General features: G+C 48.9%; 1 protein-coding gene across 2 annotated transcripts in view; it reads left to right on the top strand.

Annotated features, from left to right (window-relative positions):
* Positions 1 to 1269: 1269 nt before the first annotated feature.
* Positions 1270 to 26936, top strand: part of UBE2L3 (ubiquitin conjugating enzyme E2 L3) — a 46392-nt gene continuing 20725 nt past the window's right edge. Inside the window, exons 1-2 of one of the 2 annotated variants that reach the window (XM_056120676.1) lie at positions 1279 to 1354; positions 25919 to 26014. In XM_056120676.1, the coding sequence (XP_055976651.1) occupies positions 1328 to 1354; positions 25919 to 26014 (123 nt within the window). In that variant the 5' untranslated portion in view covers positions 1279 to 1327. Of the gene's footprint in view, positions 1355 to 25918; positions 26015 to 26936 lie in introns of both variants that reach the window. The other variant, XM_056120677.1, reaches the window with a different exon arrangement.

Genomic DNA, 26936 nt, shown 5'->3' with positions numbered 1-26936 from the left:
AGCACAGACCTATGGGTAGTGCTTAAACACCACCAGATATGACCCCAAAACAAAAGCAAAGTGTCAATCTATGAGGCTATTTTTTGGGCCCATTAAAAGTTATCTAGTAAGTAGAAGAAAAAACAAAGCTACCTGATTTCTATAAGGCCTTCCACAGCTTGCCACCTGCTTCCCTCACTTTGTTTTGTGTTCATACCAGGTTGTACTTCTGACTCTGTGCTCAGGGATTACTCCTGTGGACTTGGGAGGACCATATGGGGTGGACCATATATGACTGTAAGAGAGGGCTATCTTTGCAGTACTTCCTCACCCCTTCAAATCCTTCTTTTTCCCAGATGACTCACTGCCTTTGACTCTTGGTGCCATTTTTCCTGCTGGAGCAAGTCTCTAAGGCCCCAGTGTTGGCTTTGGAGTGCAGTTCAGCTTGGAACTAAGATGCTCAGCTCTGCTGAAACTCAGCTCTGAAGCCACACTTGCAGCGTGACCTTGGGCAAATGATTTGCCTTCTCTATGCTTTTGTTGCGTATAACGTGTGGGTGTAAACGGTTACCACACTAAAGGGCAGTTTCAAGGATTCAAGAAAGTCAAGGGCTAAGAGGAAGTCTCAGTACTTTGTAGGTTCCGGGTCCTCAGTGAGGGTTAGCTCACCATCTAAAGTAGCACTCCATGGCTGCCACTTTCCCATCATCCACTTTTCTTCTTTGTAGTTTGTTTTTGAGCCACACCCATTGGTGTTTGGGGGTTGCTCCTATAATTTGCTTTTGGCACCCAGTGGTGCTTGGGGCTCCTCCTAGGGGCGCCCGGGGAACCTTATGTTAGAGTTTTGAACCTGGGGCTCCCACATTCAAAGCCATACTCAGGACCACTCCTGGCAGTGCTCAGGGGAGCACATGCTGTGCTGAAGATCAAACCCGGGCTGGCTGCGTAAAGGCAAGCGCCTTAGTCTCTGTACTGTCTTCCCAGTCCCCCAGTTTTCTTTATTTTTTTCCTCCCTTTTATTTTTCTTCTTTCCCAGGTTTTTTTTTTTTTCCTACAAGTGATGGGGGGTGGAAAACCTTGGTTATTCAGTGATCTCAGGCAGGCACTATTGGCTGCGTACCTACTACGCGCCCGGCCTGTTTGCAAGTTGTCTGCTCGGACTCTACCCAGAAGTTCTCCAGGCAGCCCCGCGGCGGCGCGGGTGCCTGGCCAGGGCTGCCCCGCAGCGCTCGGCACGCGGGGCGCGCCCCGCCCCGCCCCGCCCCGCCCCCGCGCCAGGAAGTGCGGGGGCTGCAGCCGCCCGGCCGGCCGCGATGCATTCTGGGCAAGCAGCAGCACCAGATCCAAGATGGCGGCCAGCAGGAGGCTGATGAAGGTAAAAGCCATTCTCCGGCGCCGGCCGGGCGGGGGGCGGCGGCCGGGCCCGGGGGCCCCCGCGGCGGCCCGGGGCCCCTCGGGGCGCCGCCCCCGGCCCCCCGCCGCGTGTGGCCCCGCCGAGCCCGGGGTCCGCGCGCGGGCCGCGGGAGCGCCCCCGGCCGCCTAGGCCGCAGCCTGGGCGGGAGCGCCAGGCCGCACTCGGGGCGTCCCCGCCGCCCCGCGCCCCGGAGCCCCTCGCCCGGCGGCGGCCGCTTCTCGGGGTCGGGCCGCGCCGGGGGGAGGGCGCGGGCGGCGTGGCCGTGGAGGCCCCCGGAGCGGCGCCCGCGGCGGGGAAGAGGCCCGGCGCCCGCGCCGCCGCGCCAACCCCGCCCTGGGCCGCAGCGCGCCGGCCTCCCGCAGCCCCGCTCGGGCCGGCCTCGGCGCGGGCCCCCCGCGTTGGGGCGGCTGGGCGGCGCGGCGCGGGCGACGGCGCCGGGACCGGCAAACTGTCGCCTGGCGACTGCAGAGTCACGGCGCGGACGGGCTCCGACTCGGGGGGAGGCGGGGGGTCGGCCCCGACGGGGGCGCGCGCCCCCCTCCCGGGCCCTTCTCCCGGCCACCACGTAGCCATCCCGCTCGGTGCCGTTCTAGGGGGCGGGGAGGGGCGGGGGCTGCGCGGGGGACTCGACTTCGGCGGGGGGGCTCGGAGAGAGGCCGGAGCCGGTGGGCTGGACTCGCTACTTTGGTGGCCTGGGCGCGGCGGGGCGCCTGCTGGCTGGCGGCACCCGCGGGGAGGGGGCGCCGGAGCCGAGCGGGCTGCGCCCCGCCGCGCCCGCGTTCGGGAGGCGGCCCGGCGGGGCCGAGGCGCGGCCGAGGCGCGGCGTGACGGCGGCCCCGGGGCCCGTGCGCCGCGGGGCGCTGCGGAGCGCGGCCGGTTTCTCGCCGGGGGGCCCCGCGGGGCCCGCTGTGGAACGCACGGGACCGTTGAACTTGGAGCCCGAGCCGCGGGGCCGCGCCGCGCCACGCCGCGCCGGGGAACGTTTTCCGCCCTTTTGTGCACCGCGGGGTGGGCGGCGACGTTTGACTGGAGGGACCGGCGTTCCACGGAGACGCGCAAGAAGTTAACGGATTCTGCTGGCGGCGCAGCGCCCTCCGTCCTCCGTGCGTTCCCCGGGGCACACGCAGGCCAGGACGGTTCTCTCGCCCCCTGCGCGTTCCCCAGTGCAGTCGACTTCTCAAGAGGCCCGGGAGGAAAGATTGGGGTGTGCGCCAGAGGACCCCCGCTCCCCCGAGCCTTTTAAAATTTCTCGAACCCCAGCCTTTGGCTCGTCCTGGGATGCATCTCACCGGTGATCGTGTGCCTGACTCCCCTTCAGGAACAGAGCACTTTTAGTTTTTCCTACAGCGAGTATTTCATCCTTTTGCTCTCCTATTAAAAGCCTCTCTGGTCTAGTCCTCAGCAGTTAATTCCAAACTTCTGGCTTCGCAGCAAGACCTCCTTGGGCCGCCAGAAAGTCATCTGCCTCTTGTCTCTTTCCCACCCTCCTCGAAAACAATCGCTTTTGCTTCCTCTCTCTCCTGCCCTCCCTCCTCTTCCTTCTCCTCCCCTCCCCTTCTCTTCCTCTCTCCCCTCCCGTCTTCTCTTCTCGCCATCCATCTTCCCTCCTCTTTCCATCCCTCCTCTCCCCTCCCCTCTCCTTTCTTTCTGAATTTGGGCCACACCCAGGGATGCTCAGGGCTTCTTCCTGACTTTGTGCTGAGGGATAACCCTTGATGGGTGATCGTATAGGGTGCTGGGGCTCAAACCTAGTCAGCCTCAAGCATTTCAAGCGCTCTTCTTTCTTGTCCACCATAGTTTTACTTTTTCACTTATTCTCGGTGTAGGCCTGTGTCACTGTATTTCGTTGTCCCCAGGAAGATACCGTTCTTTCCATTTTGTAAGTGTAAAATGGAGTACAGAGGGTCTTAGTAGCTAGCACCAGTTTTCCCAGTTAAGGGGCATGGACTGGGCCAAGACTCCAAAGCCTTCTCTTACTCCCTTTGCACATGTCTGACCTCAGAGAGGCTCTTCCCCTGACTCATCTCCCTTCCTGTGCAGTCAGGTTCATCTTGAGTACCTGCTGCTCTCTGCTGCCTCCCCTCCCCCCCATGATAGTGAGTTGTTTCCTCCTTGTGTGACCACAGCCTTTGGTTTCTCTTTGCGCCCTAGTCACAGTTTGAGTTGCCTTAGACTCAGCTTTCCCACCATGTTCTGAGTTCCTCAGTAGCAAAAACTTTGTTTTGGTTTTTGAGCCACGCCCAGCTGTGGTCCAGAGCTTACTCCTTGCTCGCTGCTCAGGATCTCTGCAGGTGGCTCTTGGTGACCATGTGGTGCTGGGGACTGGGCATCAACACTGGGTGATCCACATGCAGGGCAGGAGCCTTCCTGCTGTGCTATCTCTGTGGTCCCAAGGACAGGAATCGTGACCTAATTTATTCAGATAGCTCCTAGTCAAGCCCAGATGACCTATTTTTGTGTTTTCAGGTTCACAGAGGTCTAAGGGGAGTTTCTGTGGTTATTCTATTATTATTATTATTATTATTATTATTATTTAAGAGGAACTTAGGGGGAAAATTACATTAACTGAGCACTTACTAAGGTGCTGGATTAGTTACACACGTTCCTACTCTTTTCTATTTTGGTTTTACTTTTTTCTTTTTGGATACTGTTCCCAGGTCTTGATCCTGGTTCTGTGTTCTGGGATCACTCCTGGTGGATACCATATATGAGACCGGGGATCTAGCCATGTGCAGGGCAAGTGCATTACCCACTGTACTATCTCTTCAGCTTTTACCTTAAATTGATCTTTAAATTACAAGTGAGATGAGAAAGTTTTGAGGCTTAGGTAGATTGAGTGTCACCTAAGAGGAGTAGCCTGTGGCAAGAGATGGGATGTTAAATCTCTGGTTCCATACCCCAGGTTCACACTGCCTTGTTTTCTTACTCCAGGTGTAAATTGAAGAATATATTTGAGTTGTGGGTCGAGAGTCTTTCCATTCAGTAGAGGAATGCTGTTTTCTTGATGCTGACCATTGGCTCCAAGAGTCATTGTAGAAGTTGTTACAGATTGGACTGTGGAGATAGCTCAGAGGCTCAAGCACATACTTGACACGTAGGAGACCTGGATTCAGTCCATAGCCCCACATAGTCCCCAGAGCGTTGATGGGTGTGCCCCCTCTCCCCATAATTGTTGAGAGAGGAATGAAGCTGTGGCTTAGTGATAGAGCTTCAGAGAACAGTCGTCATGTACATAAGATCCTGGGTTCAACCCAAGCACAAAATGGCAAGAAACAAGATTGATTAATAGTTGTGGTAGAAATACTAAATTTTTTTTTGGGAGTCCATATCAGGTGGTGCTCAGGGGTTTAGTCCTGGTTCTGCACTCAGGAATCACTCCTGGTGGGCTTGGGGGAATCATAAAGCACCCTGGAGGTTGATCCCTGGTCGACTGAGTGTAGGCAAGTGCCCTACTCGCTATAATATTTCTCCAGTCCCAATAAAATAATTTATTATTATTTTTTTTTTGCTTTTTGGGTCATACCCGGCTTTGCTCAGGGGTTACTCCTGGCTCATGCACTCAGGAATTGCTCCTGGCGGTGCTCAGAGGACCAGATGGGGTGCTGGGAATCGAACCTGTGTCGGCCATGTTGGCTGCGTGCAAGGCAAATGCCCTACCCGCTGTGCTATCGCTCCAGCCCCTAAAATAATTTTTTAAGTTTGTGTTTGGATCACACATGCAGTGCCAAGAATTGAACCCTGGCTTCCTTCATGAAAAGCATGCACTCTAGCTAATCTTTGAGCTATTGCTTGGCCCAGTAAGAATGATTATTATTTGTGTCACTCTGCTATGTGCAGGGATCTTTTCTGGCTCTTTGTTCGGAGATTGTTCCTGATGGTGCTCTGGGTACCATATGGGGTGCCTGAGAATTGAATATGTGTCTCCTTCTTGCAGTGCAAGCAGGCATCTTACCCATTGCCTCTCTGGCCCTGAAGTTGTTTTTGTTTTGTTTCTGAGCCGTACTCTGGTTACTTCTGGCTCTGCTCTCAGGAATTACTCCTGGTGCTCAGGGAACCATATGGGGTACGAGGGATTAAACTTTTGTCAACTGCTTGCAAGGCAAACTCCTTACCCATTGTACCATCTCTCCAGCTCCAAATGTTAGATTTTTTGTTTTGTTGTTTTGTTGTCGTACCCAGCTGTGCTCAGGGCTTATTCTTGGCTCTGCTCTCAGGTCACTCTTGGCCATCTGGGGAGACCTGAGATGCTGGGGATCTAATCGAGGTCAGCCACATGCAAGGCAAGCATCTTACTGCTTGTACTGTCTCCAGTTACCTAAGTGATTTTTTGATGGCAAAAAGTGTATATACGATGAATATATCTTTTTTTCTTTTAAACATAAAAGTTTAAACTAAGAAAAGAAACTCCCCTGCAGGGAGGAACTTGGTATAGAAATAAGTTCACAAATTAATTAAATTTTTAAAAACTTTAGATTTCCTCAGATAATGTTTTCCAGGATTTTTGGAATAGAAAACAAATATTGTAACAATGAACAGTTTTTGTAGCTGATATAAAATAATTTATTAAATGTATGTATTTACATATATGGAGCTGAGGTTATTTAAGGTGTAGCTTGAGTTGGTAAAAGTCTTTTTTTAAATATTTTATTTATATTTTTGCTTTTGGAGACATACCTGATGATGCTCAGGGCTTCCTTCTAACTGCACTAAGGAATCACTCCTGGTGGATTCAAGCCCTTTTATTTTTTATTTTTTCCCCTTTTTTTGCGGGGGGGGGGGGTCACACCTGGCGATGCTCAGGAGTTACTCCTGACTCTGCACTCAGGAATTACTCCTGGTGGTGCTCGGGGGACCATATGATATGCTGGGAATCGAACCCGGGTCGGCTGTGTGCAGGGCAAATGCCCTACCCACTGTGCTATCGCTCCAGCCCCTCAAGCCCTCTTAGAAAGCTGAAGACCCTCTAGGAGAGATGCTGCAACTAAGGTTGAGAAGAAATGATCACTGCTGTAGTTTCTGTACAGACTTTTAAAAATGGTTACAGTTTGTCGCCAACAGTGCTGAATTAGTTGTTAGCAAATTGAAATGTATTGAATGCTTTATTAACACTAATTTCTAAAAAGGGTTTGGGGGAATAAACCTTTTGGCAAATGCATTTTTTTTCTGGGGTGGGGGAGAAGGAGTGCCAGGGAGGGGTGCTCACAAAGCCTTGCTCAGGGCTCCCTGCTGGGAGTGCTCAGGGGACAGTATCCCCTGCCAGGAATCAAGCTGAGTTCAGCTGCATGCAGGGCATCTCTCCCTGCCCCAGAAAATGCTTTTTAAGACTTTATTGGGTGGGGCATTTGCCATGCATATGGCAGACCTAGGTTCAATCCCTGCTATGCCGTATGGTTCTCTGAGCCCTGCTAGGGCACCTGTGGCTTGGCCCCAAAACAAAACCAAAAATAGATAAAACAGACTTCTAGATTTAAGATAGGGGTTAAATTTTAGTAGGTACTGTTAAAACTGTTGGGATAAGGAATTGCGATTTGGGGAGTTACACCCAGTGGTACTTAGGCTGTTCCTCACTCTCAGAAGTGGCACCTGGCAGCGATGAGGGTATCATACATGGTACCAGAGGTCGAATATGGGTCAGTCAGCCAAATCCCTTAACCTCTGTGCTTTCTCTCTGAGCCTGGAACTGAGATTTGTGACACCCTTTTAATGCTCTTTAAATCATGTTCCATATTGGAGTACTTTCAGTCCATAATCATATGTGCGTGAGTAGGAGGAGTCGTTAAATAACAGTTCGTTTTCTGGGATTCATTGTACTTAGCATTGAGCTAGTTTTGTTCTCTAGTACTTTTTTTCCCCCTGAGGTTGGGCCATTAATAGATCACTGTGTGTGTTAGGTAGGTGTGTTGGGTGTGTCAGGAGGTGAGAACAGTTTCACAAACGACCTGAATTCAGCTGAGAGAAGCCTTGCTTTTTTAATCCTAAATTCATGCCTCTCAGTTAGTTGTGACTATTTTAGCCTCCCTTAATGATATTCTTTGTAAATGTTTCTCTATTAAAAGATAAATGGGACAGGCCCTGGCAAAGAGTTATCACAACACTTGAGACCTTGTCTTCTTGTGTGTGTGGTGCTGGTGATTGAATGCAGGACTTCGTGCATGTGCTCTGCCACTGAACCACATCCCTGACTCTTGGGATCTTTCTTTGTTTGGGGCCACACCCTGCAGTGCTTGGGGCTTGCTTCTGGTTCTCTGCTCAGGGATCACTACAAGTGACCATATCCAGTACTGGAAATAAAAATGGGGTCAGCCACATGCAAGGCAAGTGCCTTACCCACTGTACTCTCTCTGGCCCCAATTTCATCACTTTTTACTTAACTTTACCTGTAGAATAGTCCCCATCACGGGCACGATGATGGCCTCTCACTCCAGCCCCACTGAGCTCTGTGTTTCTCCGTGGCCTGTAGTGTTTCTCTTGTTGGAGGGAGGGAAGGTGCAGCTGCTATGCCTGGATGCTCCCAGCAGTTCCCAGGGCAAACGTTCGTTGACAGAGATTTAACCTCCAGCCTTTTGAACCATCTCTGTGGCCTGACTTTTATTTTCCTTTTTTTTTCTTTTTGGGTCACACCTGGCAGTGCATGGGGATTACTCCTGGCTCATGCACTCAGAAATTATTCCTGGCGGTACTCACGCGACCATATGGGTTGCTGGGAATCGAACCCACGTCGGCCGCGTGCAAGGCAAATGCCCTACCCCGCTGTGCTATCGCTCCAGCCCGTTCTTTCCCTTTTTTAAACTTTCCTTTTGTTTTTGAGTTTTGGGTCACACTTGGCTGTGCTCAGGCCTTAGTTCTTACTGTGTACTCAGAGACCATTCCTGGCACTAGGGATGGGGAACCACGTGGGATCCCATGAATCGAAACCAGATTGGTCACCTGCAAAGCAAACACCTTACCCTGTGTACTTACTATTTCTTTTTTATTTATTTATTTTTTTTGCTTTTTGGGTCACACCCAGAGATGCACAAGGGTCACTCCTGGTTCATGCATTCAGGAATTACTCCTGGCGGTGCTCAGGGGACCATATGGGATGCTGGGAATCGAATCTGGGTCGGCTGCATGCAAGGCAAATGCCCTACCCACTGTGCTATTGCTCTAGCCCCTGTACTTCTATTTCTATAGCCCCTGAAAATATACTCCCCTCCCTTATTTCTTTCTTTCTCTCTCTCCCCCCTCCCTCCCTCCCTTCCTCCTTTTTGGGTCACACCGGGGATGCACAGGGGTTACTCCTGGCGGTGATTGGGGGATCATATGGGATCGTGGGGATCGAACCCGGGTTGACTACATGCAAGGCAAATGCTCTACCCACTGTACTATCGCTCCGGCCCTGTACCTCTTCTCTTGTAATGTATCACTAAGTGTTCAGGAGGTATTTTTTATTTTCCTGCTCATGTCTATAAACACCTGGAGAGTTTTCCTTTGATTTAAACTTATGTGGTATCCTGCCATAGTTTGTGGTCCTCTTATTTCCTCAGTCACCCAAAGAAGAAACTGTGGACAACCTCTCCATTTTCTCTCATTTTTAGCCATTTGACCAAATCTGCTGAACTTTGCCTTGATCTCTGTTTTTTTCTCCATCCTCATTGCTATTTCTTTAGTTTAAACAAGAAGTTCTCAAACTTATTTGGACGGCATCCCCCTGGAAATGTTTCCTTTAAGTCAATAAGCAGCTCTTCCTCCCTTAGCTGCACTTGAGGTCACTATCAAGCCCTCCCCAAAATTGTTCCAGTTCCCCTCCCCTCATAGGAGCAGTGTCATCCTCTTTTTTAAGGGGGTGGGGGAGACCACACACTTCAGTGCTCAGAGGTTATTTTTGGCTCTTTACTCAGGAATTATTCCTGGCAGTGCTCAGGGGACCTTACGGGATGCCCGGAATCGAACCCAGGTTAGTCGCATAAAGGCAAAAAATGTCTTACTGGCTATACTATCATTCCTGCCCCAAGTATCATCTTGTCTGGGAAATGCTAAGCTATCCTGTTTATAGTTGAACGACACGTATGATGGATTCCTCCTCAGTCCCACACGATTCTTCCCTAGCCTGGTGTCAGAAGTGCATAGGCTCAGACCTCCGCAGAGACTGAGATTAATCACAGCAGTTAAGACTATATTGAAAGCATATATACTCTATATTCTTTTTTTTTTTTTTTTTTTGTCTTTGGGCCACACCTGGCAATGTTTAGGGGTTTCTCCTGGCTCTACACTCAGGAATCAATCCTGGTGGTTCCCAGGGAACGATATGGGATGCTAGGGATCGAACCTGGGTCGGCTGCTTGCAAGTCAAGAGCCCTAAGCCCTGTACTATTGCTCGGGCCCCTGAAAGTTCACATTCTTAGCCAAGATCCAGTCCTGCAGTTAGAGCACTTGCTTGGACGTTGAGGAACTAGATTCCTTACCCGGCTTTGCTGTGTTAATTACTCCCCCACCCAAGTCCACATTCCTTAGCATGTTCCTTTGTGTCTGATCTCATCATGCCTATCTCTTCCACTGAATATGGAGTCTCTTGTACAGCACAATTTGCAAATCTTGGTCTTCCTTGTCTCTTCTCTGCCAATAGGTTACTCTTGTCCTTTGAAGACTCAGTCCTAGGGACAACTTCTGCCCTTGAGGAACTCAGGAAGAAAATAGCTTGCACCAAGAACAAAGAATTCTACTCTGTGCTCTGTATGCTGGATGTATGCCAGCTGACTAATGGAGTACAGGGGGGAGTGAAAGACCCTCTAGCAATAAGGAGGTGGAACTTGGACTTCTATCAAGAATGAATAGAACAAATTAAGGTTTCAGTAGTTGAAGAGGAGAGGGACCTGGCAGCCAGTGAGGTTGACCGTTTTTTTCTTAATAGGGCCAGTGGAGAGATTTGGGGGCTACCCCCAGCCAACTTTATGGTTAGGTGCTTTGGCCTGGCAGTGTTCAGGGGCCATGTGGTGCTGGGGGTTGAACAGGGCCTATCTGTCTCCCTAGCCTGAGTTTGAGAAGCTTTCATTCCTCAGGGGACATGGTAGTGCTATAAAGGGTGCTCTGAGGAATCGTGGGGACTGTCCACTCACCTCCCGTTATGGCCGCATGCTTCTCACCCTGTGCTGTTTCTTCCTTGGGCTTTAGGCAGGCTGGCCTTTGAGGTACTTTGCAGGAACAAAGGGAACTGCCCCAGTTTCTCCCCAGGAGTATGTTCAGCTTAGGTTTACTTGGGTCTCTGGAACAACTCTCATTCAGCTGCCATTCAGCTAAGTCCTATAGCTAGTCATCAGGAGGGCTGCCTCTCTGTGAAGCCAGATCAGGGAGGGCAGAGCTGAGGGGTTTAAAGGATAGGTGACAGAGAGATGTTGCAGCCTTTCAGTTTGGGGGCGGCAGATGTAGACCCAAGCGCAGCCTCATGGCAGCTTAGTTGTCAGGACGTTTTGTCTGTTTCTCAGTAGCCTTTTTCACTCTGACTACTTTGTCATTTGACTATATCCAGCAGTATTCAAGGGCATGGCCAGCTCCAGACAAGGGGTTTGCCCTTGTTTGTGCTCAAGGGACATCAAACCTGGGCCTTTAGCATGCAAAACATGAGCTCCAGCCTTACGAATTATGTCTCTTGTATTCCCTCTGGTTCCAGAGTGCGTAGATTGGTATATTCCCTCTTCTGCTCTGCCTACGAGAGGGAAGAAAGAATCCTTTATCTGGGGCAGAACTATTGAGGAGGACAAGTATGTAGTTAAGAGCATGGGTTCTGGAGTTTTTAATTTATTATTATTATTATTATTATTAGTGGTGGTGGTGGGGCACACCCAGCGGTACTCAGGCCTTACTCCTGACTCTGTGCTCAGAGATCACTCCTGGTGGTGCTCGGGGACAGTGCCGGGCATTGAACTTGGGTCAGCCGCATGAAATGCAAGCAGCCTGCCTGCTGTGCCATGGCTCCGCTCCTGAAGTTCAGGAGTTTGAATCTTGCCAACAGAGTGAAGCTGGTCAAGTTAATTAACTTCCTGTGCTTTAGTTTATTTATCTGTGTTGTGTGAAAGTTAGATGAATTAATATATTATCAAGTGGTTGGAAGAGTATATTAATATACTAAGGGTAAAAGACATGTAGTTATTATTGGAAGTGAGCAGTACATATTTCAGGACAATGAGGGGAGCAGCGTGGCCAGAGGAGAGGATTTGGGGGAGTGAGAGCAGTCAGTGCGGGCGGATAGGTGCAGGGTGACTGGTCGGTCATGATCTCACCACTTGGACAGCCCATTCTGGTATTCTCAGTGAAGTCCTGCTTCTTGAAGTAGCCAGTTCTTTTGTGTGTGTGTGCTGGGGTGCAAACCCAGGTTTCATGTGTGCCAGGTGTGCACTTTACAATGACCCACATCCCCAGCCTGGATTAGCTTACTCTTTAGGGTTAGTGAAAGGTTTGCTGAGATAGGTGCATGAGTGTATTTAAAAATGTTCATCTTTTTCTTTTCTTTTGCTCTTGGGTCACAGTTGGCGTGCGTAGGGGTTACTCCTGACTCTGCACTCAGAAATTAGTCCTGGCAGGCTCAGGGACCATATGGGATACCAGGGATTGAACCCAGGTTGACCGCATACTACCCACTGTACTGCCGCTCCAGCCCAAATGTTCATTTTTTTCCTAATGAAGTTAAATTAAAAAATTAATTTCCAAGTGTCTACTAATCTTTTACTGTCCTGTATGTATGTGTAGTGCAGCAACAGTCTCACTCTTCTGAAAGACGAGTTCTGAAAGGCACTGATGTGGAGGAGGGGGCGAGGGCTAGAGGAATTCTTTACTCAGAAAAAATTTTTTTGTTTGTTTGTTGGGTCACACCCAGCGATGTGCAGGGGTCACTCCTGGCTCTGCACTCAGGAATTACTCCTGGCAGTGCTCGGGGAACCATTTGAGGTTCTGGGAATCAAACCCAGGTTCGCCGCTTGCAAGGTAAACGACGTACCTGCTGTGCTGTCGCTCCAGCCCCTACTCAGAAATTTTGAGCTATACTTGGTGGGGCTCAGGGGACCATATACCATGCCTGGTATTAAATTGGGGTGGGCCACATGCAAGATAATATCTTAACCCCTGTACTATCTGTCCAGCCTTAAGAAAATTTTTAAGCAAATAGTTGCAGTCATGGAAATAATGCTGAATTTTTATCTTTCAGCTTTGAAGCAACATTTTTTTTTAAAATTTACTGCTATTTATTCAGCCACTGATTAGGCTGATTGAATTGGGCATGAACTCCACTGAAGCAACATTTAAGAAAGGTTGCTTCTGGTGACTGTGTCCTTACTCCTGATCCTTGCTAGCGTCTTGGATTCCAGGGTCTCTTCACAGATGGGAAGCTAGGGCTTACAGGGCACCACCTAGTCACTGCCCAGGCCTCCTTGAGGGACAACATGCAGAGTAGACTTTATTTAGGATAGTGTTTTAGGTTATGTTCTTTTTAATAGTTCGAAGCCTGTTGATTTTAGATCTTTGTACTTCATTATCTTGTGAGATTTTGCTTCTACTTCTTTCTTGCCCAGTTAACAGAGGGGTGAAATAGTGTTTTGACAACCCCCGCAACTTTAGGGCTTTTTTTGCTAACATAGCAGTCACTACTGTTAAAGTCAGCGTACGTGGAGGTGCTCTCATCTTTCTGAGATGAGGGTGCGGCTGACTCATAGGATTGGAAAGAGGTCTAATTCAGAAGTTGGACACTCTTACAGCGGGTCTGGCATTTGCCTTGCACACTGCTGAGTTGGGTTCAATTCCTGGCACCCCAGATGGTCTGCTCTTCATTGCCAGGAGTGATTCCTTAGTGCAGAGCCAGGAGTAACCCCTGAGTATCACCAGACGTTGCCCCAAAACAACAACAGCAACGAAAGTTGGACACTGTTGAGTCCTTTTCCAGAGAGTTTATAATTTTCGCTTCGTAAGTAGTGTACCTCTGGTCACGGAACCCAGCGTGTCAAAGCTAGGGCACAGGGCCATCCGGTGTATGATTTATAAAGCAGTTCCCTGCTGTCCTGTGGCATCAGGTTTGGTGTGCTCACACCTGAGGAGGTTGGTACTGCCCTTGGGGAGCCGAGGTCTGGGAGGGGCAGTGGACTCTGGAGTGTGTGATGTAGGTCAAGAATGCCAGGCACACCCATGTATGTGTGGAGCCAGGCACACATTCCGGGAACAGACACAGCCAGGAACTGGCAGGAGCACAAGAACCTGGCCCATCAGTGGGCCCCACTCCCAGTGTTGTGGGCCGTGGACTCCTTTAAGCCTGTCACAGTGTTTTCTTCAGCCACAGGCTTGGACCTTCAAGAGGTCCAGGAATGACCTCTTGACCAGAGGCCCACTTGCCTGGAGCAGTGTGCTGTGGGCTCAGGGAAATAGGGTGACAAGTTCAGGTCTTGATGTCTGCTGTTTGTGTCTTCACCTTGAGCTTCGGTGTCCGGATTTTATCCAGTGAATAATGAAATTGCCTCCTTGAGCTATGGTAATAACTGTGTTGTGACAACGAAGGGTAAAGCTCTCACACTGCCTAACTGTGGTGAGGGGTTAGCCTGAGTCCTGCCCCCTTTTCTGAGTATTAGTTGAAACAATTATTTTGGGGGTGGGGGGGTCTGAAGTCTTAGGTTTCGAATGAAAATGTACTGAATTACAGTAAAATTAGGTTTTAGTGTCATGGCCACAGGTTGCTTTGTGTAAGCTTGAAAAATGCCCTTCTGGGCTGGAGAGGTAGTATAGTGGGTAGGGCGCTTTCTTGCGTACAGCTGACCTGGATTCAATTCCCGGCACTATATATAGTCCCTGGGTCCCCGAGGAACAGAGGCACGAAACCCAACCAAACGAAAGTGCACTTCTGTCAAAATTAATGACTTTAGTTACACAGAAAGAGGAGTAGCTCTTTCAAATTATTGTTCTATTAGTTGTATAATTGGTATTAGAGAATGATCCTAGACTTTGGTTTAAGGATATTTATGTGACAGCTTTAGAAGTCCAGCTCCTCCTAGGTTTTGTTTTGTGTGAACAGGAGGATCCAGGGAACATTTCCTTGCACAACACAATACTTAATGTCTAACTGTGAAGGGATGGGGCAGGTGCTGTGTATGTATGTTTATGTTTTTTGTCATCATTAATCTTGGAAAGTGCTGTTCTGGACTAGGTGCTCCTAGAATCGTATCGGGTGAAAGGAGCTCCAAGCTGTCCATTTTCTCGGAGGCATTACCGCCCTGTCCCACTGCTTTGAGTGGCTGAAATAGTCAAGAAAGAGGAATCAGAGATCTGGCCCTGCCCTCGACAGAGTTTGTGACTTGAACTTTTGAACTTGGACTTTACCATTTGTGAAATGAAGCTCATGTGTTTGATTTGTTCATCTAAAGGTGTGTCCTGAGGTTGTGGTGACAATCTCTGTGCTGTTCATTTTGAACACTGTTGCTGTTGTAACCAGTTGCTGCTTCACAACCCTTGTCTCTCAGGGTCTTGCTTCTGCTTTTTCATATGGTTGTTGTGGCCTCTTGTCCAAAGACACTTTTCTAGCATCCCTTTCAGTTCTGGAGACTGTTTTTTTTTTTTTTTTGACAGGGTGGGGGGTGGAGGACTGGGGTGGAAATGCGCAGCCAGTGGTCCAGTGGTGCTCAGGACTTATTGCTGGTTATGTGCTCGAATATCACTCCTGGCAGGTCTTAGGGAACCATGTGTTGCTGCGGATTTAACATGCAAGGCAAGCTCCCTTCCAACGGTATTAGTTCTCTGGCCCTTCTGGAGACTTCTTTCAGAAATGATGAGCTCTTCCCTAGAAAAATGCCTCTCCCCTAGCATCTTTCTAGTTATGTACTTTGGAATCTGTGTGTGTATGTGTGTGTGCGCGCGCGCGCGTGTGCATTGAACATTGATCCTTCTTTGTACAACACATGCATTCTGCCAGTGAACAACATTCCAATACTCCTTTTTAGTACTTAGGTGTTTGGACCAAACCTCGCAATACTCAATGACTTTTCCTTTCTCTGTGTGACAGCGTTCAGGGGAGCAGGTAGTACTGGGGATTTGGACTTGGGTTGTGGCCACTGTAGCTGCATGCAAAACAAATGCTTGCCTGCCTGCTGTACACTTGTTTTGATTCCTGTGTTGGAATTTTGAAGGTTTTGATATTTTGAGCTGGTCCTCTTGAGTATGGTGGTAATACTGTTATCCCTGCTTTGCATTTAATTTTCTTTTCCTTAAAAAAATGTGAGTAGGGGCTGGAACGTTACTGGGCGCACTCGAGAAAAATCGATGAACAACGGGGAGGACAGTGACAGGGGTTGGAGCGATAGCACAGTGAGGAGGGTGTTTGCCTTGCACGCAGGCAACCCGGGTTCGATTCCCAGCATCCCATATACCCTGAGCACCGCCAGGAGTAATTCCTGAGTGCATGAGCCAGGAGTAACCCCTGTGCATTGCTGGGTGTGACCCAAAAAGCCAAAAAAAAAGTGTGAGTAGGGAGATAAGGTAGTTCAAGCAGTCTCCTGCATTGCCAGAAGTGATTCCTGAGCACAGAGCCAGGAGTAAGCCCTTAGCAAGGCTGGGTGTGTGCAGGGCGGGGAGATAGCTCAAAGGGCTATATTGCATGCTTTGTTTGCGGGATCCTGTGTTTAACACCAGCACCACATGGTCCCCCAAGCAGTGAATCAGGTACCTGAGCAGTACCAGGTGTGGCCCATTCCACCCTCACACCAATGTAAGTGATCAGGTTATTTCTAAAACCTTTTTTTGTTTTATTTCCAGGTTACATCCAGCAGTACTTAGGCCTTACTCCGAGTCTGCACTCAGGGATCACTCCTGGTGGGGCTTAGGGAATCATGAGGAGTCAAAGATTGAACTCAGGTCAGCCATGTGCAAGACAGGTGCCTGACCTGAAGTTTCTTTTGTTTTATGCTTGAATCCATTAGAAATTGAAAATTGCATTGCACCATTGCAAAGATAACAAATAGAGCCCAGTGGAGTTGGAGAGATAGTTTAGCAGGTAGGGTGCTTGCCTTGCACTCAGCCGACCCAGGATCGATCCTCAGCATCCCATGTGTTCCCTAAGTACCTCTAGCTGTGATTCCTGAGTGCAGTGACAGGAATAAGCCCTGAGCAACACCCTGTTTGGCTCCTAACACCCCCCCCCAAAAAAAACCCACAACAAATAGAGCCCCTTAATAAAAGCAATATAAATAAATGTTCGTGTAAAATTGGTTCATGCTATACTGGCTGGAGTGATAGCACAGCCGTAGGGCGTTTGCCTTGCAAGCTGCTGGCCCAGCTGAGCCTGGTTCGATTCCTCCGCCCCTCTCTGAGAGCCTCGCAAGCTACCGAGAGTATCTTTCCCGCACGGCAAAGCCTGGCAAGCTCCCCGGGACGTAGTCGATATGCCAAACACAGTAACAAGTCTCACAATGGAGACGTTACTGGGCCCGCTTGAGCAAATCAATAAACAACGGAGGACAGTGCAGTGCAGTGCTTTTTTATGATACTTAACTGAAGAGTAATTTGTATTCAGAATAGAAAATTTAATTTTTAAAAATATTTTAGGTTTTATTTTATATATGCAAATGATTAATTAGAGATATTTTTAAAATATTGCAAGTATTAGGAATCAACAAAAGAGGTGAAAGACTTATACAAAGAAAACTATAATAATCACTGCAGAAAAAGAGGAAATGAGAAATGGAAATATACCCCCTGTTTATGGGTTGGAGTGATCAGTATTGTGAAAATGACCGTCTTGCCCAATACAGTCCCTATGAAAATACCCATGACTTTTTTGGGGGAGGGGCAGTCCCCTACCTTCCGTACTATCTCTTTGCTACTCCTTCCCTTTTAAAGATGGGCTGTTGAAATTTATATGAAATAGTAAAAAACCCCAAATAGTCAAAGCAATTCTAGAGGGAAAAAAGATGGATGTTTCTTCTTTTCCAATTTTAAACTATACTGTAAAGCTGCAGTAATCAAAACTTTGTGGTACTGGAGAACAGACTCAGACCATGGAAATAGAATTGAGAATCCAAAGACAGATCCTCGGGTTATATGGATAGTTAATCTTGGACAAAAGAGCAAAAAAGTATGAAGTAGAGAAAAGGAAAACCTGTTCAACAAATGGTGCTAGGAAAACTGCCTTTTTAAATTTAATTTTCTTTTTTAGCTTTTTGGGTCACACCCGGCATTGCTCAGAGGTTACTCCTGGCTCTGCACCCAGGAATTTTTGCTGGTGGTGCTTGGGGGACCACATGGGATGCTGGGGAACCTGCGTCGACTGTGTACAAGGCAAATGCCTTACCTGCTGTACTATTGCTCTGGCCCCTGCCTTTTAAATTTTTTGATTGAATTTTAAACTGAGCCGAAAAGTGATCCCAACCCACCCCCAATTTTTTTTTTTGATCTGGGAATGTGGCTCAACAGTAGAGCACTTGCTTTGTGTGTGGGGGGGGCGCTCAATTTAATATTGGGCACTGCCAAAAAATTTGTTGGAGGGGAGGGACAGATTGGAGGGGTCTTTGGGACATTGGTGTAGGGAGGTGCCTGTCAACTTAAGTGATTTACCTGATGTTGGAATGATGTATGCATAAACTGTCACTGACAGTTTTGGAAACCACAGTACCTCAGTAAGCTGTAGTATGAAAAGTTGATAACCTGGGGTGGGGGGGGGGCTCCCATGCAGTGCTCACGAGGCCCAGGGGTCACCTAGAATAATAAACCCAGTCAGTTGACAAGAGGGTTCAGTGCTTGGCTGGGCATCAAACCTGGACCGCCTCAATGCAAAGCATGTGCTCCAGCCCTTTAACTTGTTGTTGTTTTGGGGCCACACCCAGTGGTGCTCAGGACTTACTCCTGTGTCTGTCTCTCTGGTGGCCTCGGGGGGGGGGGGGATTTTATGGGGGTCTGGGGATTGAACCCGATTGGCCATGTGCAAGACAAATGCTGCTTCACTATGGCTCCGACCACAACAGCCTCAAGTTTTAAAGTTTATTTTTTGGTTTTGGGACTACTTCTGGCTTGGTGCTCATGGATCACTCCCAGTGGTGCATGGGGACCACGTGGTCCCAGATATCAAGCCTGGCCCTCTTGCGTGTAAGGCAAGCCACTCCAGCCTATTGAGCTATCTGTCTAGGGATTACCAGGGCCATCCCTGGTCATACTGAGAAAAGGGGACATATGTAGTGCTGGGGATCGAATCCAGGACCTCTCCTCACATGTACAAGGCATGTGCTCTCCCACTTGAATCATGCCCCCAGCCCCAAGTATTGGCATATTTAGGATCATATTCCTAGCAGTGAAAATGACACTTTCTGGAGGCGTAGTATCTTTGCTAAGAGGCTGGGTTGGATGAATGTGATGGTACTTGGGGAGTTCCGTATTTGCTGCATCTGATGGGGAACAGTCCCAGACACAGGTGCCCAGTGCTCTAGAGATTCTGATTCTTTTTGTTTTTGTTTTGGGGCTATACCCAGCGGTGCTCAGGGAATACTCCTGGCTCTGCACTCAGGGGTCACTCTTGGTGGTGTTGGGGGCACCATATGGGATGCTGGGGATTGAACCCTGGTCTACCGCATGCAAGGCAAACACCCTACCCCCTGTCCTATCACTCCATCCTAGAGATTCTGATTCTGCAGGTCTAGCCTGGGGCCTTGGCACCAAGCCAGTGACTCTTCCCTCCCCTCCCTATTAGCACATCCCATACACCACGTGTGGGCGTGGAGCGGCTCCTTCAGTGACCAGAGTTTATAGCTCACGTGGCTGCCCCTCACTGATCCTGGAGTTCCTGGTGGCTTCTTTGATGTGCCTGGTCATTTCTTTCCTTCATGTCTGCTTGAGCCTTTTCCACACAGACATCTTGTTTTCTCTCCAGAGGATTTCCTCCTTGTTTTGGGATTTGAGTCCAAACCCCTGGTGCTCAGGGAACTGTATTTGGTGCTGGTGATTGGAACCAGGGTCATGGCCATCGCAGTTGCCTGCAGAGCGGATGCCTTAAGCCCCGTCCTATCTCACGCTGGCTCCCAGAGGTGTAGAGGTGTGACTTTTCCCCAGAGCCTTCAAAGTCTTTTCCGATCAGAGGTCATCTTCCTCTGCCTTGCCTGCTAGGCCTCCCTAGCTTTTTTTTTTTTTTTTTTTTTTTTTGCTTTTTGGGTCACATCTGGTGATGCTCAGGAGTTACTCCTGGCTTTTGTACTCAGGAATCACTCACTCCTGGCAGTGCTTTCCTCCCTAGCTTTTTAGTGCAGAGTTTTTCCACTGCTCTAACATAGCCTCAGTGGCCTAGAAGAAGGCATTCAGCCTTACTTCCTAAGGTTCTGTAGGAGCACAGTGTGCCTTTTCCCATCTGTTAAAACAGCAATGTAGGGTGATATGAAGCATACTATTTTGGTGGTGGGGTGGTTGTGCTTGGGGACTACTCCCTGCAGCGCTCTGGGGGACTGCACAGTGCTGGGAATCAAGCCAGGCCTCACACATGAAGAACTTTACCACCGAGCCACATCTCCAGTCCAGAATATACTTTTTAAATGACAAACACCCCACTTTACAACTTGTTGCCCATAGCATCAATTTTTCAACTGAAATTAATTTTTCAACTGAAATTTTTTCAGCTGGCTTGCGTAGCCAATTTTTTCTGTATACATTTGGATTTCCTAAATAGGATCATGGTCACAGCTGATTAAGAATCCCTGACTCGGGGCTGGAGTGATAGCACAGCGGGTAGGGTGTTTGCCTTGCACGCAGCCAACATGGCCAACACAGATTCGATTCCCAGCATCCCATATGGTCCCCCGAGCACCTCCAGGAGCAATTCCTGAGTGCATGAGCCAGGAGTAACCCCTGAGCATCACTGGGTGTGACCCAAAAAGCAAAAAAAAAAAAATCCCTGACTCAAAAGGGAGTGCCCTGCCATAGAGGCAGGGTAGGGGGGTGGGAGGGATACTGGGATTGGTGTGGTTGGAGAATGGGCACTGATGGTGGGATGGGTACTCGATCATTGTATAACTGAAACCCAAGCAAAACTTGTAAGTCTACAACTGTACCTCATGGTGTTTCACTAATAAAAAAAAAAAGAATCTCTGACTCTGGCTGGGGATATAGTTCAGTGATACAGCACTCACTCTGCTTGTGCAAGACTCTGTGTCTGAGCCCTGACACTGCAAAAATGAAAAAAAAAAAACCCATAATCTTTGGGCTAGAGAGGTATCTCAAAGGTCAGGAGTGCATGCTTTGCCTGCTGTAGCCCCAGAATCATGGGCCTGGGCCAGGGAGATAACTCAAAGGACTGAAGTTTGTGCAGACCCCCAGAATTCAGTCTCTGGGTATGTGCCTCCCCGTTTGCCCAAACCCACATGACTGTTCATCTGCTTAGTATGATCGAGCACTTTGTGCACTGAGGAGTCTCAGGACCGAGCTAGATTGCTGTGCAGATGTCCTGCCACTCCCTTTTCAGCTTTGGAGTTGAACCTGGGACCTCACACATGCAAGGCAAATGCTCTAGCACCGAGTTCTCTCGGCAGCGTGCTGTGTGGATCTACAGCAGTGTGCAGACCACATCTGCTAAGGCCTGGAGAGCCGTTCTTCAGTGGTTCATTTCTGCCACGTGGCACACTTGAGCCTGGAGTGGACATCACACTTTTTCAGCTGGAGTTTGGGCATTATGTTTTTCTTTTAAAGAGCTGGGTGGCACCCTGCTCTTCCTGGTTCTCTCAGAAGCGGACCTCTTTCTGAGAAGCTGCTTTCTTTTTCTTCCTCTCCATTTGTCCTGATTGGACAGCTTACTTTTTCTCTCAGGGAGGCTTAGCAAGAGAGTTGGCTGGTTCCTCCTTCTCTTGTGTTTTCCCTCTTTTGCATTGCACCATCATCTCTAAGTAGCTGACCTAGGACTGCTGCTTGCTTTGAGCAGAACTGAAACAAGCCTTTATGGGACATATTTGATTTAAGAAATAGAGAGGACCCTGTAAAGTGGGTGGATGTAATGCACTCCAAGTTAAGGTATGTGGACAACCCTGGGTTCTTCCATCATTTGTAATACCCATTTAAACTGAGTTTTTTTCTTTAAATTTCTTCCCAAATTTTCATTCTCGGGATCATTCTCATAGGCGTACAATTTTGCTTAATCATTCTCTCTTATAGAAATGCAGCAGTGCCCCGTTCTGAGTCATCTTGCTTTTCTGTGGAAAAGACCTTCAGATAGAATATGTCCTTTTTCTGGGTGATTTGAATCCACCTTCGAGTTGTTTTAGTGGAGGCATGATTGGCATTCTAGGGTGGACCGTTTTTGTCTGTAGGACTGTCTTTTGCAATGCAGGACTTCTAGCACGCAGGCCTCTGACAGCGCAGTAGTTCTCCACAGCTCTGGAGTATGTTGGGAAATCAGGATGGGGTGGTGTCTCAATGCCTGACGTCTAGTAGACAGCGCTCACGGTGGCTCTGGCGCCAGTGCATCATCCTGCCCGATTGCTGGGTACATCCTGTTGAGAAACACTCTCAAGGGGGCTGCTCAGCCTTCTCGAAGATCTTGCTCTTTGGTTAGTTTGCCTTGGTTTCTCTCACTTCTCCCTTATAATCACTTCTTTGTTGACTAGAATTATGCAAAGGAAGTTGCTTATTTGCTCCATCTTTGATGAGTTTACTTGACAGCAAAGTAAGTTGAGAGTTTAAGCCGTGGATTCCCTGAGCCCTCCAACTCTGTTCTTCTGTAGCTAGGCTGTATGTGGCATTCTTTCTCCAGATAACAGCAGTTTATTTTTATTTTAAAATTTAATTTTTGGGTTTTTTGGGGGGCCACACTCAGTAGTACCTAGTGAGTGTGCTTACTCCTCCTCATTGCTCAGGGATCACTCTTGGGGGTGTAGGGGGATCATATGGGGTTCCCAGGCTTGAATCTGGGTCAGTCACATGCAAGGAAGTGCCCTGCCTGCTGTACCATCTCTCTGACCTTTATTTATTTGCTACACCTGGTAGGCTCATGGGCCACTCCCTGCTTAGTGCTCAGAGGTTGTCCCTGGCTTGAGGGACCATGCAGTGCCAGGAATCAAACTTAAGCCTTCTTCAGGCAAAGCATTTGCTCCAGCCCTTTGAGCTAGCTGTCCAGCCCCACATCTCTTAGCTTTGTTCTTTTATCCTTTGTGTGTTGGGGGGGAGGGAGGTGGGGAGTGGATGGGTTGTCTGGCTCTGTTCAGGAGTGAGCCCTGGCAATGTGCAGGGAACCATGTCAGGGATTCAAAACAGGGTGGGGGCGACAGTCCCATGCAAGGCAGGTGTGTTCTATCATACAGTCTCCAGCCCTTATCTTTTGATATCAAGGTATCTATTTCCCTGCTTACAGTGCCCACTTGATCCTTCCTCCCCCACCACCCCAGCAGGATATAGTCTCTCGCTGCCATATTGTACTTGAATTCCACCTAATTATTTAATTGTAGTTCTTTGATGGTTTATTTTCTTGTATTTATTACCTGTACTTAGTATTTTTAGTGTGTGGGTTTCTGAAGCCATTGTGTATATTTACAGATTATTAAAATATTTTGTTTTCTCCTATGGATATTAAAAATACTGTGTTCTCTTTTGTGTATGTGTGTGTGTTTGGGGGGCAATGTGTGTGTGTGTGAGAGAGAGAGAGAGAGAGATGGGGGGGCTGCTCTTGGCAGCGCTCAGGGGACCCTATACATGCAGTGAGTTGACTGAAGTGGCCTTACCTCCTAAAATTACCTCTTTGCCCCTATTTCTTCTTTGTTCTTTGTCTGATTTCAGAGTTCTGTGTGGAATTTTCCCCCCTCTGTTTTTGGTATGAAACTTTTGGTTTGGGGGTTATGCCCAATGATGCCCAGGGCTTTCTACTACCTTTGTATTCAAGGCTCACACCTTGTGGTGCTCAGGGGACCATATATAGTGCTGGGGTGAAATCAGCATGCAAGGCAAGTGCCCTACCAACTATCTATCTCTCCATCCTTGGGATATATCATTTCTGATGATACCCTTGGGTAGGACTCAGTTCTTTTTTTTTTCTTGCTTTTTGGGGTCACACCTGGTGATGCACAGGGTTTACTTCTGACTCTGCACTTAGGAATTATCCTTGGCGGTGCTCAGGGGACCACATGGGATGCTGGGAATCGAACCTGGGTCAACCCACATGCAGGCAAACGCCCTACCCGCTGTGCTATTGCTCCAGCCCCAGAACTCAGTTCTTAAGGAATATATTTATTGTCCTTAACCAATAATTTTACTCTAATATCTTGAACCAGATACCAGAAAGTCAAAGTTCATGGAGAGCACTACTATTTGAGAGCCTTTCTTCCTTTCCCGAGTCCCAACATCCTGTCAGTCCAATTAAGCAAGTGTTTGGACACAGCCTTGAGCTGCTGAGTCGTGTTGATCCCTGTCCTTGTGCCTGCCCTCTGAAACTTCCTTTCTGTTTGGAAAAGGGCCGGAGTGGTTGTGTGGATGTGAATCCTCTCTCCTAAATCTGCAGTCTTCAGAATACCCGGGTTGTGTCTCTGACAAGGCCCTGGTATTAGCTGGAGGACCAATGAGAACTGACAGATTGGAGTGTTCTATCAGGTTCCATGTTGCCCACCTGCAAGCCCAGGAAAGGGGGCCAGGCACCCTCCTCCCACTTGAAGTGCCCTAACACTGCTTCCTTGCGGGTATTGTATGTTGACGAGAGGGGAGCTCACCTCTCAGTGGCAGTGGCTCTCCTCTTACTACAAACCCCCATTTTGGAATCCTGTGTACTTGCTGGACCAGAATTTTTGTGGTTGGGGCCCAGACCCAGAAAATGAGGCATTTTGGGTTGACAGCTATTAGCCTCTGTTGGAATAGACTTGGCAACCCTTCCTCTCCCCCCTTTTTTGGTGTCACACCTGGTGGTGTTCAGGGGTTACTTCAGGCTCTGCACTCAAATTACTTCTGGTGGTGCTTGGGGGATATGGGCTGCTGGGGATCGAACCCAAATTGGATGTGTGCAAGGCAAGTGACTCCCTGCTGTACTATTACTCTGACCCCTGAGCCCTCTTGATTGCTGTTGTGAACCAGTGAATGCCAGTAGTCCTTTCTGCATGGGTTGCTTGACTTACTGTTCTTTTTGTTTGGGGGCTACACCTGGCAGTGCTCAGGGACTACTTTTAGCCATTACTCAAGGGATCACTCCTGGCAGTGCTTGGAGGGATCCATGCAGTGCCAGGGATCAAACCCTGCCCTTGCCCCTGCAGTGATGCTCCTCTGGCCTGTGCTGTGCCAGGCACTTGCATATTCTCCAGTTGGGGACCTGTCACAGGCTCTTACTGGTCCTTTCCTTTGAGGTCAGTTCCTCCTGGCACCTCGTAAACTGCCAGCTGTGAGGGGAGTGTGGGATGCGGAGCATCTTTTGGGCTTTGTTTGGAGACTGCTCAGAGCCCCAGTGCCACTGTGAACAGAAGCATGCCCGAAGCTGAGGCTGCTGATTCTAGAGGCATTGTATGGATTGGACCAGCAAGGAGGTAGCTACCTGGGCTGGTGAGGAAGCTGTTCTGCTGACCCGGTAGAGGAAGCGTCACACTCAGAGGTGTGTTGCTCTGGTATTATGGAAGAAAAGGAATCCAAGGGATGCAGAGAAGTCTGTTGTGCTGTGGACAAGAGACTGAATTGGGATGTTTAGGCCTTGAGGGGGAAGCACATTCCTCAAGGTGTGTGAGAATTGAGATATGTCGGGGAACTTGGCAGTCAGGTGCCCAATAGGTGGTTTGATTTAGTACCTGCTACTGGCCATTGAACTGTCAGGGGAGTGGTGGGAAATAACAGGTCAACACAGAGGTGAAAAACAAGAGACAGACAGTTCTGTCCATCAGGCAATGTCCTGATGCAGTCACAGTGATTGTGCCTTTGGGTCAAGTGGGCTTCGGTGCATGACTGTGTAATAATAATTGCTCATACTTTAGAGGGGTTCTGTTGCTTACAGCATGGTTTCTTCTTCGTGGTCAACAGTTCTGAGTCTTACTATTCTGGCTTTCCGCTGAGGAAACTGGAGTTCAGGGAAGATTTTCTTTCCCTTCTTGTCCCAGGCTGGAGGATTGTTCTCTCTCCTATGTACTCCTGCCGAGATAATACTCCTTTGGAACTGTACCACGGTTTGTGTTTTTTACTTCTCCCCAGTTCCATTATCTTTATATCCTTGGTGTCACAGTCCCCAGCACATAACGCGTCTTGGTTGGAAGTTGTTAAATCTACTGCACCTTCTTGCACCCCTCACATGTGGATGCCCCTGCATAGCTGCTCTGTGTGGAGGGCCAAGGGAGTTTAAAAGGAGGCAGAGTAACTTTCCAAAGAAAAGGTACTGCAGCCATAGAGGCCGAGTTTCATGGGTTCACCAAGTGGGGGCTTGTCTGGGGCACGGGTAGAGGGGACTGCTACAACTCTGGGACTTTCCGCTGGACCAGATGTAGTCTAACACACTCTGAAACATTATTGGTAGTGTCACTTGGTTTAATTTGAGGGAGTCAGGAGGGATCTTAATATGTGGTGTTTTCCCTTATTTGACACCCTTTATGCTTTGTTAATCAACAGGAGCTTGAAGAAATCCGCAAATGTGGAATGAAAAACTTCCGTAACATCCAGGTTGATGAAGCTAATTTATTGACTTGGCAAGGGCTTATTGTTCCTGTGAGTATTGAACACTTCCACTTCTTATCAGATTATTCTTTAAGGTGATGTGTGTGCTGTTGGACTTTTCTCTCTGCTCCCTAGTGGCTCTTATCGTAGGCAGCCAGCAGACGCAGTGAGGTGGGCTGTTATCCTAGGGTAAAATGGAAGGGGCCTTAGCCTCGGGGTCCTGAGTAGTGTCCCATCTTCACTCTGGTTTTGTTACATTCTGGGGGCGAGGGGGGGGGCAAGCATTCTAAGGTCTGTGCTTCTCCACCCGGGAAAGGAGTGTGTGTCTGTGCTCCTGTTACTTAACGTCTCCCCCAGCTTCTTTCTGCCTGGTGGCCTCATTTGTCCAGATGGGCCATCTTTGATTTCTCTTGGGAGACGGCAAATGTTCCACCTAGCTCTTCTCTTTGCTTTCCTGCCTAGTTTTGCGTTTGTGTCGCTAACCCTCTGGCTCTCTGTGTTCTGGGCTTTACTAAACCTGGCTCCTTCCATTATGTGCCTCCCGTTGTCTCAGATCCCGTTGCCTAATGACCTACGTGTCCCCTCACCAGAATCTTTTCTTGGGCTTCTGCCTCCAGTGTCTCTCTCTCTTTTTCCCTCATGACTTCTGCCCGCACCTCGTGTCCTCAGTTTCTTTTTCAGCTGGTCTTGGGCCTCTTCCTCACAAAGCTTTCTTGTGGCCTCACTGTCCCCCTGATTTAACGTCTGCTCTTTTTCCGTTAGTTTGTCTTCTCAACCCTCTTGAAATTTGTCCTATGCGAGTGCGCTCCACTTCCCTGCCCTCCTGAAACAGCTCCACACCAAGCTCACTTTCTCCCCTCAGTTCTCACACGCTGGCGGGGCAGCCCTGGTGCCTCCTGAGCCGTTCGTTAGAGCCTGTGCGCTGCCCCCAACCCCAGTTCTTGAACTGCTGCCCTGCTGCTGCTTTCTCTTA

The sequence above is a fragment of the Sorex fumeus genome, unplaced genomic scaffold (genome assembly GCF_029834395.1).
Source record: "Sorex fumeus unplaced genomic scaffold, SorFum_2.1 ptg000043l, whole genome shotgun sequence".
Classification (NCBI taxonomy): Eukaryota; Metazoa; Chordata; class Mammalia; order Eulipotyphla; family Soricidae; genus Sorex; species Sorex fumeus.
This window is presented reverse-complemented; position numbering and strand designations above follow the sequence as displayed.